Below are 14,960 nucleotides of genomic sequence, written 5' to 3' on the forward strand. Positions count from 1 at the left end.
TTCGAGGAGGTGCCACATAGCAGGCAACTAAAAACCCTGAATAGACGATAGCCCTGGCCAGGGCAGGTGTTACCCCTGTGAGGAAGAGGGAGCTGACGGGCTTGTGGTCGCTCCTTTTCAATTCCATGTGGCTTCGGTAGCTGAGCTGATTCACGCTGCCTCCTCTCCAGAGGATTGGCTCACACCATGCTGGCACACGCCACTTCCCACTGCAAGGAGACACTGTTGGACTGGCTGAGGCAACACACAAGGCTCACACAGTCAAACTTTGGCTCCACACACGGCCTGTGATCTTGACCACGGTCAAGAGCTGGAGATGATGGGGCTTGGGAGTCCAACTTCTGAAGGGGCGGACCTTGCAGGTGTGCAGGCATTTTGCCTCATGGAGAGAGTTGTTAGGAAATCAAAAGCAGAATGAATTTCTGACCTCCCCCAGTTTGGATTCCTACATTGCAGGGGGTTGGACTAGATGACCCTCGTGATCCCTTCCAACCCCACAATTCATTAATTAAGTCTACCCTGGCTGGCAGCAGCTCTCTGTGGCCCAATCCTTTGTCAGGTGGAGGTGCCTTTCAACTTAAGACTCTGCATACAAAGCATATGGCACACCACCAAATGATGATCCTTCCCCAAAACAAGGGGCCCCGTTATTCTTGTTCAGACACTATTTTTTCAGTGATCCAAAAGACCCTTTCTGGCACCTGAAATGCTGCCCAAAGGAGCCTGCCGTTTTCCGGCTTCGTCACTACATGTTCCGCCTGTCCTTTTGATTTCCCCATTACCACAGCAAGAGCAATGAAACTAGCAGGCCTCGGTGGCTTCTGACAGTTGTCAAGAACCACAAGCATATGCCAAATCCTGGATGGTGAGGCTCAATGGCTACTAGCCATAATGGCCACAGAACATACTCCACCAAGAGAAGCAGCATGGCTTGGAGGAGGGGAGCGTGCTGTTGCACCCAGGTCCTGTTTGTGGGCTCCCCGAGAGGCATCTCATTGGCCAATGTGAGAACAGGATGCTGGGCCAGATGGACCAATGGCCTGATCCAGCAGGGCTGCTCTCATGCTCCTATGCCCTGGCAGACTCATCTTGAGAGAGCACCAAGTCTCATTCCCAGACTTCCTTGACACAAAGAGGATTCTCATTCAGCCTGCTGCACCTTTCAAGGAACTGCAACACCGCTTATACACACCACGAAACAGAGGGTGCTGGTTATCAGGACAAATGTGGGGGAAAGGAGCCAAAACATTTCCAGAGCAGGGATGGCTTGAGGAAGACAACATATCACAGCCTTGCATTTCACAACTCGCCTAGCAGCCTTTGGCAACCCGGAATTCCATGCAAGCAAAGTGAGCAGGTGAAGGAGAGCTGGATCTCTCTCTTCCTCCGTGGCTTGGTGTCCATTCTGGCTGCAGAGGAAAGGAAGTCCGTCCAGCCCTCAACTCTAGCCCTCCTCCAACAGCTGGCTTAGCAGAAAGCCATGTCTAAAATATATTTTTGACTAGCCTGCTCAGGAGGATGGAAAGGCAGGCCACTACTAGCATCTCAGCAGACTAGGAAAAACAGACAAGCCTTGCAGAAGAATGACTGAGAGGACTTACTTACAAAGGCTCAGCTATCAAGCAGGATCTTTTTTTGAGTCGAATTTGTACGTCGGGATGAACTTGATCTCTCCCTCTGTGAAATCAGCAAAAGCTGTCTTTTGGGTACGCTGAATGTTTAGCTAAAGCCAAAAAGAAATCGCTAATCAGCAGAGAAGCAAAAGACCCCCTGTTGCCTGACAATGGAGTCTATTAATAGCCACTGTTGTGCTGGAAGACCAAGGTGAAGTACTAGTAGGTTAAAGGTAAAGGTAAAGGGGTTGCGGCACTCATCTCGCTTTATTGGCCAAGGGAGCCGGCGTACAGCTTCCGGCTCATGTGGCCAGCATGACTAAGCCGCTTCTGGTGAACCAGAGCAGTGCACAGAAACGCCGTTTACCTTCCCGCCGGAGCGGTACCTATTGATCTACTTGCATTTAGACGTGCTTTCGAACTGCTAGGTTGGCAGGAGCAGGGACCGAGCAAGGGAAGCTCACCCCGTCGCGGGTATTCGAACCGCCGACCTTCTGATCATCAAGCCCTAGGCTCTGTGGTTTAACCCACAGCGCCACCCGCGTCCCTACTAGTAGGTTAGCCAAGTGCAAAAAAAGGGGTATACCTGCTGAAATCCTATCTTATACACACTTATTAAAGGTACAGGATGCTTGTGCATTTTTGCCCCATGTCATCTTAAATTACTTTGCTGCATCACACGACAGGAAAATCCTCTAACTCAGGAGCAGCAGACACGTGGCCCTCACAATGCTGCAGAACTACAATTCCCATCATCCCTGATTACTGGCCATGATGGCTGGAGCCAACAGGAACTGCAGCTCAGTAACATCTGGCAGACCACAGGTTAGCCATACCTCCAATAGACAATGTTATATGTACCAATAATCCATACAAACTGTTAACAACCACCAGAATACACCCCGACACGATGAGCAACTGCAAAACCATCCTTTTGCATCCTACATTGGCTCCCAGGACGTTTCTGAGCACAATTCTGAGTGTTGGTGCCAACCTTTAAAGCCCTAAATGGCCTCAGTGTCTGCATCCCCATTGTTCAGCCCAGGCATCTGGGTCCAGCACCGAGGGCCTTCTGGCGGTTTCCTCACTGTGAGAAGCGAAGTTACAGGGAACCAGGCAGAGGGCCTTCTGAGTAGTGGCACCTGCCCTGTGGGACACCCTCCCGTCAGATGTCAAGGAGATAAGTAACTATACAGCCTTTAGGGAAGTTTTTAATGTTTTATCATGGTTTTGCATATGTTGGAAGTCTGAGGCTGCCCTCCGCCTGGTCCTCTCAGCCTGGTCCTCGGACCCTTGTCGGCATAAAAGAGTCCACGAGAATATCCTTGCAGAGTTTTATTCTTAAAAGTCTTTGTGCAAAACACGACTGAACAACTATACACACCAGCACTCACCAACCAACCAACCCAAACACCAGCCTCAGCACCAAACTAACATTTCTCACTATATATATACAACCTGCTGCAAGCCGCTGAGTCATGCTGACCCAGCTTTATTCGCATTAAAGAAACAGCGGCCATTTTAGCCGTGACACCCCTTCTGTTTCTTAAATGCGAAAAACCCCGACAGAAACAATACATACATACAATACATACATACACTATATACATAAACCCAGTTTTGTCATCAACTCATTATGGCATGTTGCTGGCAAAGGCTTGGTAAACAAATCAGCAATATTATCTTGTGATTGACAATAATCCAGTTTGATTACCCCATTCTGTACACAATCTCTCACATTCGCATGACGGATAGCAATATGTTTTGATGCAGATTTCATTATTTCTGAGCCCGCTAATGCAATGCATGATTGGCTATCTTCATACACTTGGATAGGCAAATCTACTTTACAATCTAGATCTTTTAGTATCTGTATAAACCACAAGATTTCGTTGCATGCTAGCGATAGGCTCCCATATTCTGCCTCACAGGATGAGGTCGCAACAAATCCTTGTTTCTTTGACCTCCACCCAATTATGGAATTGGCAAACATCATAACCATTCCACTTGTAGATTTTCTGGTAGCTACACAGCTTCCCCAGTCCGCATCAACAAATACTTCTAGTTTTTCGTCTTGTGTACTAGATATCTTCAAACATGCATTTAATGTCCCCTTTAGATATCTGATAAGCCTTTTCAAAGCACACCAATCTGCAGTACTGGGTTTAGATACACGTTGGCTCAGAACATTTGTAGCACATGCAATGTCTGGCCTTGACCACTGGCTTAAATACAACAGTGATCCTATTTTTGAGTGATACAACTCAGGCTGATCAAATTCATCATCACACAGTGTCTTTGGGAAATCTGGTGTCATGGGAGTCTGGACTGGCTTGCAGTTTTCCATGCCAAACTGCTCTATCAAATGAAGAATTTTCTCTTTCTGGCTCAATAGGAAGCTTCCATCTGCTTCCTGCCTTACTTCTACTCCCAAGTAATTGCTTACAGGCCCTAAGGCTTTAAGCTTAAACCTCTTTTCCAGTTGGCTTGTGAGCTTCTGGATCTCATCTGTGGAACTCCCTGCTACAAGCAAATCATCAACAAAGACTAAGAGCATTAGATATTTGTTGCCTGTCCCCTTGGTGTACAGGCATGGATCAGCCACACTCCTTTTAAAACCAAGTTTTACAAGGGCTTCATTTAAACACTGGTTCCAACACCTTCCACTTTGTTTGAGACCATAAACAGCCTTTTTCAAATGCCAGACTGTGCCATTCCCCTCTTCAAACCCAGGGGGTTGTCTCATTAACACTTCATGGTCTAAATTTGCATGCAGATATGTAGCATCAACATCAAAATGGTGCATTGCTAGTTGTCTTACAGCAGCAATGGAAAGCATTAAACGAAAAGTTTCACTCTTTACAGTGGGAGAAAACACTTCATCATAACTCTCCCCTTTAATCTGAGTGAACCCTCTGGCTACTAATCTGGCTCGAAAACGTGGTTCTCCAGATGCAAGGGTTTTCCTTTTGTAAACCCACTTGCATGACACCACTCTACCACCAGGTGGTGGCATTATGACCTCAAACACTTTGTTACGTTTGAAAGAGTCCATTTCTTCTTTCATGGCTTGTTCCCACAAAGCACGTTCTCCAGGGGGTAAGTCTAAGACTTCATTATAACTTTGTGGTTCCACACAACTCACATTGCATACTCTCACTCCTCCTAGGGTCAAACGCTGAGGAGGTACACCCTTGTTTGAACGCTGGGAGCGCCTAGGCACAACTACTTCTTCTTCCCCCCTTATCTCTGGCTCTTCTTCCTCTTCCTCTAGAGAAGAAGTATTATCTATTGCCACATCTTTTGGGGAAATCTGTGCCTCCTCCTGCTCCTGTGTTGCCAATGGCTGAGAAGAAGCCTCTTCTCTTACTTGCAGGGGCAGTAGGCAATCTGGGTTGGCATGGATCTCAGTCCATCTGTCCTGGTCAGCGAAGTCTGCACTTCGTGACAGAATCACGCGTCCTGGGCATAAATTGAAATGCCACCCTTTGCCATAGGACTGATATCCCACAAACCGCAGTTTCTGCGCTCTAGCACCCCCTTTCTGGCGCTGAGCTTTGGGGATATTTACATGTGCCCAAGCACCCCAGTTATGGAGCATTGTCCACTCTGGTTCTTTCCCAAACAACACACGATATGGAATATCTTTTATAGAGCTAGACCAGGTTCTATTAATCAAAAAAATCACTGTGAGAAAAGCCTCACCCCACAGCCTATGGTTATGGCCCAATCCTGCATCCACTAGCAGGCAGTCCTTTACTGACTGTATTACAGCCCCACGTCTTTCACACAGACCATTTTCAGCAGGGCTATAAGGGTTAGTCAAGCGATGAATGATCCCCTTACGTTGCAACCATGTCCCAAATTGTTTGTTCAGAAATTCTCCGCCCCTATCTGTTTGCAACTGCACAACAGGGCGAGCGAAGAGCTTTTCAGCTTGGGCAACCCATTCTCTGAATTTGGGGAAACACTCAGATTTCTGCTTTAACAAAAACAACCAACTGAAACGTGATTTATCATCTATTACCAGAAAAGCATATCTGGCGCCCCCTTCAGTCTTCTGTGGGAAAGGACCTATCACATCACAATGGACAAGTTCTAAAACCTCTTTAGATACTCTGTCACTTTTAGAAGCCACAGGCTTCCTCTTAGATTTGGCCATTTTACATACATTGCAATCTAGGAAACACTTACAGCTATTTACATTTAGGTTCTTGCACACCTTTTGCATCTCTGAAAGCACACGGAAATTGGCGTGACCCAGTTTTCTGTGCAGTTCATGTACACACCCCTTATGAACTGGCAAATTATCCTGAACCACCTGGACTGCTTTAACAGGCTTGTCCTGCATTACATATAACCCATTTTCCATCTTTGCATGGCCACATACCTGAGTTCCATTCTTTATCAGACAGCCATCCTGTGTGAACTTAACACTATACCCTGCATTAATCAAACAGCTTACAGACAGTAAACAATAGTCCAAACTGCTGACAAACAGAGTCTCTGGTAGAGTAGCGTTCAAGCACTGCAGGAAACATGTTCCCTGGCCATCAATCTTGCTTCTACGACCATCAGCAAGATAGATTGAGTCTTTTCCATCAGCTGGCTTCTCCAGGGTCTTAAAGTCCTCCCGACTGTTGCAGATAATCCTGCTGCTGCCAGAGTCCAGCAACCATGTTCCTTGAGGTATCTTCCTCTCCTCTCGAGAAAATGCAGACACAAACTGAGCAGAACACGTGTTCTTCTTCCCTGAAGAGAACCCCTTCTGCTTATGTTTCTGCGTCGATTGCTGTCTCGGCTCCACGTCGTCTCCTGGAAGTCTTGCCCTGCATTGACGTTGGAGATGCCCGGGTTGGTTGCATCTATAGCACCTCCTCACCGCCATGGCCAAGTCCAAACCTTGGCGTTGCTCCATTGGCAGATTCTGCTGCTGGCCCCCTCGGCTGTAACTCCTCCGCTCTTGGAGTTCAGCCTGTCTATCTGACCTTCTTTCTGCTTCTTCGGTCAATCTTCCAACCACATACTCAAGAGTCAGATCTTGGGGGACGCATACTCTCCATGCTGTTAATCACGGGCAACCAGCTTTCAGGCAAACTTGAAAGGATAATGTAGGTTTGGTCAGACTCCTCATAAGGCTTACCTCTCTGCTGTAGTTGAAGAAACAGAGATTTCAGCGTTTGAAGATGAGTTGCCAAACTCTCACCTTCTTTCATAACAGTCCTGAACAGCCTTCTGGTCAGAGAAATTATAGTTCTAGCAGTTTCTCTGACATGCATTGCCCTTAATAAATTCCAGCACTCAAACGCTGTGCTGGCATTTGCTACATGCAATAACTGAGAGTTGCTCAAACACAGCATAGTTTGGGCACGAGCCCTTTCATCCAGCCGTTTTTTCTCAGCAGAGTCCTGTCTCAAAACCTCAGTTTCAACACAGTCCCATAGTCCATCTCTCCTTAACAACTGCTGCATTTTAATTGACCAACTCAGCCAGTTGCTTTCTGAGAGAAGTTCAAAAGGGATGCCTCCCCCAATATTTACAACTTGGGAAGACTGGAAATCTGCCATCACTGCTGGTGCTTGCTGAGCCCCTTCTGTGGGGTCTCCAGCAATCTCTCCTGACTCTCTCTTTAGAGTCCAACTGGATGGTCCTGGCTGGCACTCACCGGCTTCTAGCTGCTGCCTCTGTTGGCCCTCAGGTCCCGCCTGGCTCTGCAACTGGTGTAGCTGCTCTGTGAGTCGCCTACTGTGATCGTCTAGCAGTTCAAACTGTTCCAGTAGCCGACGCTGAGTGCCTTCCTGATCCTCAGATCCTAGCCGCTCCAACGTCGCTGCAGACAGTTACAGCTTGCCATCAACTGCTCCAACGCAGAGCCACTGGCTCCATACACCACTAGGATTCACCAGCTCCCTGCTCAGATGCTGTCAGTCGTTTTGCACTCTGCACATGCTCAGAAACACTGGGCCCATAACCTGTCAGTGTTTGTAAAAAGCAAAAAAAGAAGGAAAGGGTTCTGACCTCCCTTTGTCTCCTCAGCCTGGTCCTCGGACCCTTGTCGGCATAAAAGAGTCCACGAGAATATTCTTGCAGAGTTTTATTCTTAAAAGTCTTTGTGCAAAACACGACTGAACTATACACACCAGCACGCACGCACGCACGCACGCACACACTCACTCACTAACTAACTAACTAACTAACCAACCAACCAACCAACCCAACACCAGCCTCAGCACCAAACTAACATTTGCGTGGCAATACCCGTCCTCTCCCACAGATGTAGAAAATAAAGACACAGACACCAGAATATAAGGTTAATGGGCGTAAATGGCCACAACTTTATTGATTACAGGTAAGAGAGGTATTGGCTTTAGGCATTGGCCCTAACATTAAACCGGTCTAACCGGGAAGGGTTAAGCACCAACAAAGGGAGCCCCCGAGATGCACATCCGTAGGCGCTCCCCCAGGGGTTACCGCTCGGGGGCGCGCTTTAGGCCCTAGCCTCCGTAGGTTTCGGACGAGGCGTCGCCCCTCGGAGTCCTTTAACGAACTACCCTTCGTGATGTGGGGGAGGTGATGGCGCTCCTCCCCCCCGTCCTCATATGCATAACAATACCCCCGCCAATGCCTAACCGCCACTGAGCTGAAGCTCGCCGCCAATACCCTCAGACCTGTAACCAATCCCTGATCCCCCGAAAGATATCCGCCAACCATAAGTCATTGCCGGCATCAGAAAGATGCACGCCATCCCCACGGTAGAGTGCCTCGTTGCTGAACTGAATACCTGGGTGCGTGATGACCCGACCACCCATCGCAGCCACTCTGCGTGCCACCGAGCGCTCTAAAAGCCTTCTGGCCTTACTGACAGCCACCTGATTTGTGGCGTCCCGCCAACAACGCCTCTCAAGCAAAGAGGACCATAAGATAGCCAGGGTCGGGTATGCGTTCTGCAATTTCTCCAGGTCACTAATAATATTCCACATTAGATCGACCCCTTTTCTGTATGCCAAGTCGTTCTTGCCCAGTTGGATAACAAGCGCCTCGGGTGGGCCCTCTACTGCAATTTTGTTTGACACCATTGGGAGGAATTCCTCCCAATGCATCCCCCGTCGGGCCACCCAAGAAATCTCAACATTACTCGGGACGTGTAATTCGGCCCGCCAACCCGTAGTGTTCAATCTCAATCTTGCCCAGTGGACGATGCTGTGCCCCACAATCCACAGACGAACCGTCCCAGCACCTGAAATAATAAAGCAAGAGAGCCGGGTCAGGGGGGGGGGGAGCGTGAGGAAAGGAGGGGGGGATTTAACGCGGCTTCCGGATGTATCCTTTATACACATTCGACTTCCACCGACCAAGGTCCATTATACGCTCGGCCGGTAACCCCATGTGCACAGCGGTGGTTGCAGCCCCAATGCGGAAGGAATGTGCTGCGTACTCCTCGGGAGGGAGCCCAATGGCTGCGATCGCCTTGCGCATAACCCTCGTAAACTGGTGTTTGGACAAGCAGGACCCATCCGCATGTATTAAGAAAGGTCCCCCAGTTTTTGGCCTCAAGAACAGGAACTTCCTGGCATCCTTCACTGGGCAGGGACCGGCCTTTTGAGTCGCTTGCAGGCGGATTATGGCCTCTCTACCGAGCTGGTCGGTCTTAGAGCTACGAATTTTCAAGATTACTTCCGAGCTTGCCACAGACACATCCTCTAAGAGGAGGCCCCTGGAATTACCGCCCGGTTGGTCCTCACAGACCACCTCGCCTATGCGCAACGCGCCGAAAAAGGCAAAGGAAAATGCTGCGGAAAATAATCTAGCCTCATAACTGGACCAGCAGATGGCCCTGAGCTTTGTACGAATTTCAGTGACTAAGCCAAGGGTTATAGGTCTCCTACTGTCCTGGCTAGGAGGCTGGGCCCTGCGCCAGCCCTCGAGCATCTTCCTTACCACAAAGTGTGCACATGGGTCGACTGAGAACAGCGTTTTTGAAAAGAACGATATAGCAGCTGACTGAATATTGAGTGTTTTGGAGGCCCGACCTAGGTCGGGAAGGCGTACGAGGTACTCTATGACCTCGGACTGTGCTGGGGCCCTGCCTATTTTAAACAGCCCTTTCTTTTGGCGAAAGGATGTGAAGTCCAACCACGCCTTGCTATAGGACCTCAAGGTTGAAGGTGCGACTGCCGACAATACTCCCTTTAGAGCTTCTCGTTGCCAATACTCCAGAGGTGCTCCGGAAACGGTTGCGGCAGCAGCTGCGCATCCGGCGCCAACGTGCGAAAGCGGTCCATCTGGAAACGAGACAGAGCATCCGCAATGTTGTTATCGACACCTGGTACGAATTTAGCAGAGGCGCATAGGTTTAGCTGAAGACAAGATAGGACAAAAAACCTCAGGAGGGAAGCTACTCTAGGGGAGCGGGAAGATTGCTTATTCAGTACTGACACCACTGCTTGATTATCTGTCCAGAAGCATACCCTGCGGTTTTTAAATTGTTCCGCCCACAAGTGAATCGCTACCACTATAGGGAAGAATTCCAGGAAAGTTAAATCCCTAAGTATGGGTTTTCCCTGCCAGGCAGGGGGCCAACGCTGTGCGCACCACTGCCCTCTAAAGTATACCCCAAAACCCAGGGAACCTGCTGCGTCTGAGTGTACTTGAAAATCGGTTTGCAGGGCCATGCAGTCTTGCCATAGAGAAATTCCGTTATAGCCATCGAGGAAATGAAGCCAAACCTGGAGATCTGCCTTCACGGTCTTTGGGATGCGAACCCTGTGGTGTGGCGACCTCAAACCTGCTGAAAGTTTTGCCAGTCTTCTACAGAAAGGGCGCCCTGGCGAAACAACTCGACATGCGAAGTTAAGGTGACCTAGGAGGGACTGGATTTGCTTGAGTGTGATTTTTCTTAGGGGCAGAAGCTGTGAAATAAGTTCTCTCAGGGTGGCTAACTTATCGGCAGGCAATCGAGAAGTTTGGGCCACGGTGTCCAGTTCAATGCCTAGGTAGGTCAAAGTAGTGACCGGGCCCTCGGTCTTTTCACCTGCTAGGGGGACGCCCAGCTCGTCAGCCATGGACTCGAAGGCCTGCAGTAGAGCTAAGCAGTCCTTTGCGTTACTTGCCACTAAAATAAAGTCATCCAGATAATGACTTACGCCTCCGGCACCAGTTCTAAATTTAAGCGCCCATTCGAGGAAGGTACTGAAGGCTTTGAAGGCGGCGCAGGCGATGGAGCACCCCATGGGCATCGCTTTGTCAATGAAATAAAAACCCATGAACTTAAAACCCAACCAGCGATAGTCCTTCGGATGAACTGGGAGGAGGCGAAATGCTGACTCAATGTCGCACTTCGCCAGAAAAGCGCCCTTACCGAAACCCCGGACTAGCTTAACCGCCTGATCGAACGATGCATACTTCACCGTGCATAGTTCCTGTGGTATAGCATCATTAACTGAGGCTCCCTTGGGATAGGAAAGGTTATGAATCATTCGGAATTCCCTGGGAGCCTTCTTAGGAACTATGCCCAACGGTGAAATGTGCAGCTGATCAACAGGCGGTTCCGTAAATGGTCCTGCAACTCTGCCGGCCGATATTTCCTTCTGAATCTTTTTTAAAGCGATATCCGGCCTCTCAAGCACTGACTTTTGATTCGGGGGACAATTAGAGTTAGGGTTACAGGCCACTGGGATTCTGAAACCTTGGGAAAAACCATTTTCCAGTAGCAGAGCAGCTTGCCTGTTGGGATAATGTTTTAGCAGGGTTCTTAGTGTATGAAGTTTGATTGGGGAGCGGGCCAGATCCAGAGATAGGTTAGTAGCGGTTCCCCATTGGGCCGCGGGAGGTGCCAGGAGCGCTTGCGGGGGCACCCTGATTTCCCTGCTGAGGGTGACCCCTGCCGCCCCGAAAGGGCTGCTGCCTATTCTTGTAACAGGTCGTAGCCGGGTGACCGCCTAAGCATTTTTCGCATTCGTGTAAATACTTACAAGCGGTGCTTTGGCAGGAGCCCTTGTTAAAGTCCCAGCATTGTTTGCGCCGCTTTGGGTCCGCCTTACCAAGTTTTGTTTGGTCGTGAGATTTCTTTTCGATGTTGGGCCCCACGTGCTCCATCCATTGGTTGTTGTCCTTTTGATCCCAACGCGTGGACGACAATTGCGAGGCGTTCCTCCGAAAGTCCTCGTCGTACGCGATGGCAGCCTCGTCACCTGCTAACTCCCGAGCCCTTCGCACATGCGCCAGGTAGGATGCAAGATGCATACCCCGCTTTGGGTAGCCCCCCAACACTATCCCCATGAAAACCTGATAACCGTTGAGCCAGTTTTCGAACGTGCGCTCAACCCGAGGTGACCTATATCTTTTCTTACCGTAATATCTCTTTTTCTCGCCTTTTCCCTTTATTTGAACCGGGGGTAGTAGGGAGAACATATCTACATAGTCGCCATTTAGAATCTTATCTCTTTTCCTCTTAGAGAGGTGATTACCCAGGATAAAGTCAGTTGCGGAGTGAGTGGAGACCTTAACATCCTCCACGAGGGCCCCATCTTTCCACTCAAGCGTACCGTTGAATTTTTTCCGGTGTGAATTGGCCCGCCTCTCGTGTACCTATAAGGGGCCCCCAGTTTCCTCCCCTTCCCCCCAGTATGTCTCCATGGGCGTATCGCTATCACTTTCGGAGGAAGAAGTACCTGTCGCATCCTCGGATTCCAAAGTGTCTCTCCTTCTGCTCTTCTTGGACACGTGCTTCCTCTTCGCTTTCCGTTTTCCCCCTCTGGATGTACTGTCCTGAGGCTCTGGGTCGTCGGTTGGCTCGGCTGCCTGCTGGGGAGGCAGCTCCTCATCCGAAGAGGCCCCTTCGGACGGAATTCGCTGTGACTCCTGGAAAACACTAGGAACACCAATTGCCTCCCGGCCCGCCCCAAGGGTAGCAGACCGCGGTGACCTGGCCTTGCTTGCCATGGCCCTTGACTTCTGCGGAGCGGGCTTAACCCTCTGAGCCGCCGGCTTATCCTTCTGAGCACGTGCAGTTTGCAGGCGTGTTTGGGGACGGTTATGTTGACCCCCACCCTGTAGCGTTGTAGCGGCTGTGGATGTGGAGGGCCCTGCTAGGCCCTGCTGGCTAGAAGGGGTATCTGGGATGCAATCCTGAGAGAGCTCGACTATAGTAGAAGTTGGGGCCGCTGTCGGCCCACATTGTGCGTAAAAATTTTGGATAGCCGAAAAAAGTTGAACTAAGGCTTGGGGGTTACCCTGCGCGGCAGGCAGTAATGCCCCGCTCGCCTGAGTTGACCGAGCTGTACCCCTGTTCGCCATGTCAAGTCTAATTATAACAAAGAGTAAGCGTGGATGTATTGAGTATGTATTTGTATATTATTGATGGAGCAGGAAGAAGAGTTTGGATTTAATATACCGCTCTATCGCTGGCTCCGTGTGTTTATTGAAGCAGCAGGAAGAAGAGTTTGGATTTGATATACCACTCTATCGCTGCCACAGTATGCCTTTTGATGCACAAGAGGAACAGTCTTGGATTTGATATGCCACACTATCACTGCTTCCAGACGCCTCAGCGCGCTCTCCCCTCACCAACCCCCCAGAGCATACGCCCTGAGAGGCTGCAAATGTGTCTAAACCGGTAACAAGACTTGCGTTTCCTTTACTTTACGTGTATTATTATTACTATTATTATTATCTATTATTTATTTATTTATTTATTATTTTTATTTATTATTATTATTAATATTATTATTATTATTATTATTTCTTTATTTAATTATTTATTTCACTAAGATTTATTTACTTATTTCTCTATTTAGTTATATAGGAATATATCTTGATGTTTATTGAAGGGCTACTTAACAGTGTTAATTAGTAAATAAAATAAACATGATTATAATTCAATATAGTAAGCCGTGATTATTAATCGGTAATTATCTACGACTGTGATCGTGCCCACGTAGTTATGCTATGGGCCTTCTGCCGTGAGATGCCGAACTGTCGCAAAAAGGGCAGCCCTATTGCCGGCTGAAAGCTGAATGCGTTTGTTAATGTGAGGCCGGCACTATCTTTTCCCTTCCTAAGATGGCCGCCGGTGTGACCACGAGGTGCACTCAAGATGGCGGCGCCTTTTGCCTCACTCAAAATGGCCTCCGCGACGTAACCACGTGGTCCAAAACAGCAATGGCGACCGCCTCGCGCGTGTTGCTGGGGCAACCGCGGACGCTCTCCGGGGCGTATACTTAGTAAATGCGCAGCCGAGCTCGCGGTGGAGCAGCAAATCAAATGCGCAGCCGAGCTTGCAGTGGAGTAGCAAATTAAGTAACTTAGGGGTAAAAGGTCGCGCGCTCGAATGCCCTGAGCGCCCACAAACTGCGAACCCCCCACACCCCAGCAACCTCCCAGATATCCACGGAGCTAAGCGAATATGCGGAGAAGGCAGCAGGCTGTGCGCGCTGTTAGCGCGATGCCAGCCAGAGAACAGCCCGAAGCGCGTTCCCCACTCCCGCGGGGGAGCCCGAAATGAAATAAAGAGAGGACCTCCGTGAGCGCGGAAGCAGCTCACGCCTGGTTATGCTCAGTTCCAGCAGCAGCAGTACGTCCGGATGTGATTGAGATCGGATGAGGGCAGCAATCAGATGAGGTCGTTTCAGGTGAGGTCGATGTCGGATCCCGAGGACGTGGGAAGCAACGCCGAAACGAAGTTGGAAAATGTAAAAGGAAGAGAAAAGCCCCTGTATCGGCTGGCGGTCGTGCGCCACGCACTGGGACAAACAGCTCGAATAAACCTCTGCTAACAGGCGAAGAGAAGAGGCAGGAGCCAACGGCAGCGACCGGTAAGCACGGCGACACAGATTTTGCTGCTAAAAAATCCTGCTGCTGGCGAGAAGAGAAAGGGGCGAGCCAGGGCTGCCCCGACCTTAAATTGACCTGGTAGGACCGCCCCCCCCGCCAGCCGATTGGCTGGCCTGGGGAGGTGCATATTAATGAGGCTGGGGGGAATCCCTGACTCCTGCGGGGCTTCCCAGCCCCGCGAGACTGTAGTCGCGGGACGATAGCCCGCAACCCCACCCCCTCTCTAGGTCGGGAGTGGCTTTCTCACTATATATATACAACCTGCTGCAAGCCGCTGAGTCATGCTGACCCAGCTTTATTCACATTAAAGAAACAGCGGCCATTTTAGCCGAGACAATTATTAGGCAGAATCTCTGTGATAAAAATGAATATACTACCTAGACTGTTATTTCTATTTCAAGCAATACCAGTGGTATTTTGAGAGCTTCCGGGTTGCCTCGGCCACGGGAAGGAGCGCGAGGCTGCCCTCCAGGGAGTCTCGAACAACACGGAGGTCTAGAGAGGTCACGAAGGCTC

The 14,960-nt window shown here is 49.6% G+C and overlaps 1 protein-coding gene across 1 annotated transcript in view; it reads right to left on the reverse strand.

The window, feature by feature from the left end:
* LOC310668774 (inositol polyphosphate 5-phosphatase OCRL-like) overlaps nt 1–14,960 on the reverse strand; it is a gene marked incomplete at both ends in the record, with an annotated part of 364,445 nt that overhangs the window by 339,270 nt on the left and 10,215 nt on the right. The window contains 2 exons of the mRNA XM_083422105.1: nt 74–222; nt 1,627–1,723. Coding sequence (XP_083278231.1) covers nt 74–222; nt 1,627–1,723 — 246 coding nt within the window. The remainder of the gene's footprint in view (nt 1–73; nt 223–1,626; nt 1,724–14,960) is intronic.

This window comes from Podarcis tiliguerta (assembly GCF_965153285.1).
Source record: "Podarcis tiliguerta genome assembly, chromosome: W".
Taxonomy (NCBI): domain Eukaryota; kingdom Metazoa; phylum Chordata; class Lepidosauria; order Squamata; family Lacertidae; genus Podarcis; species Podarcis tiliguerta.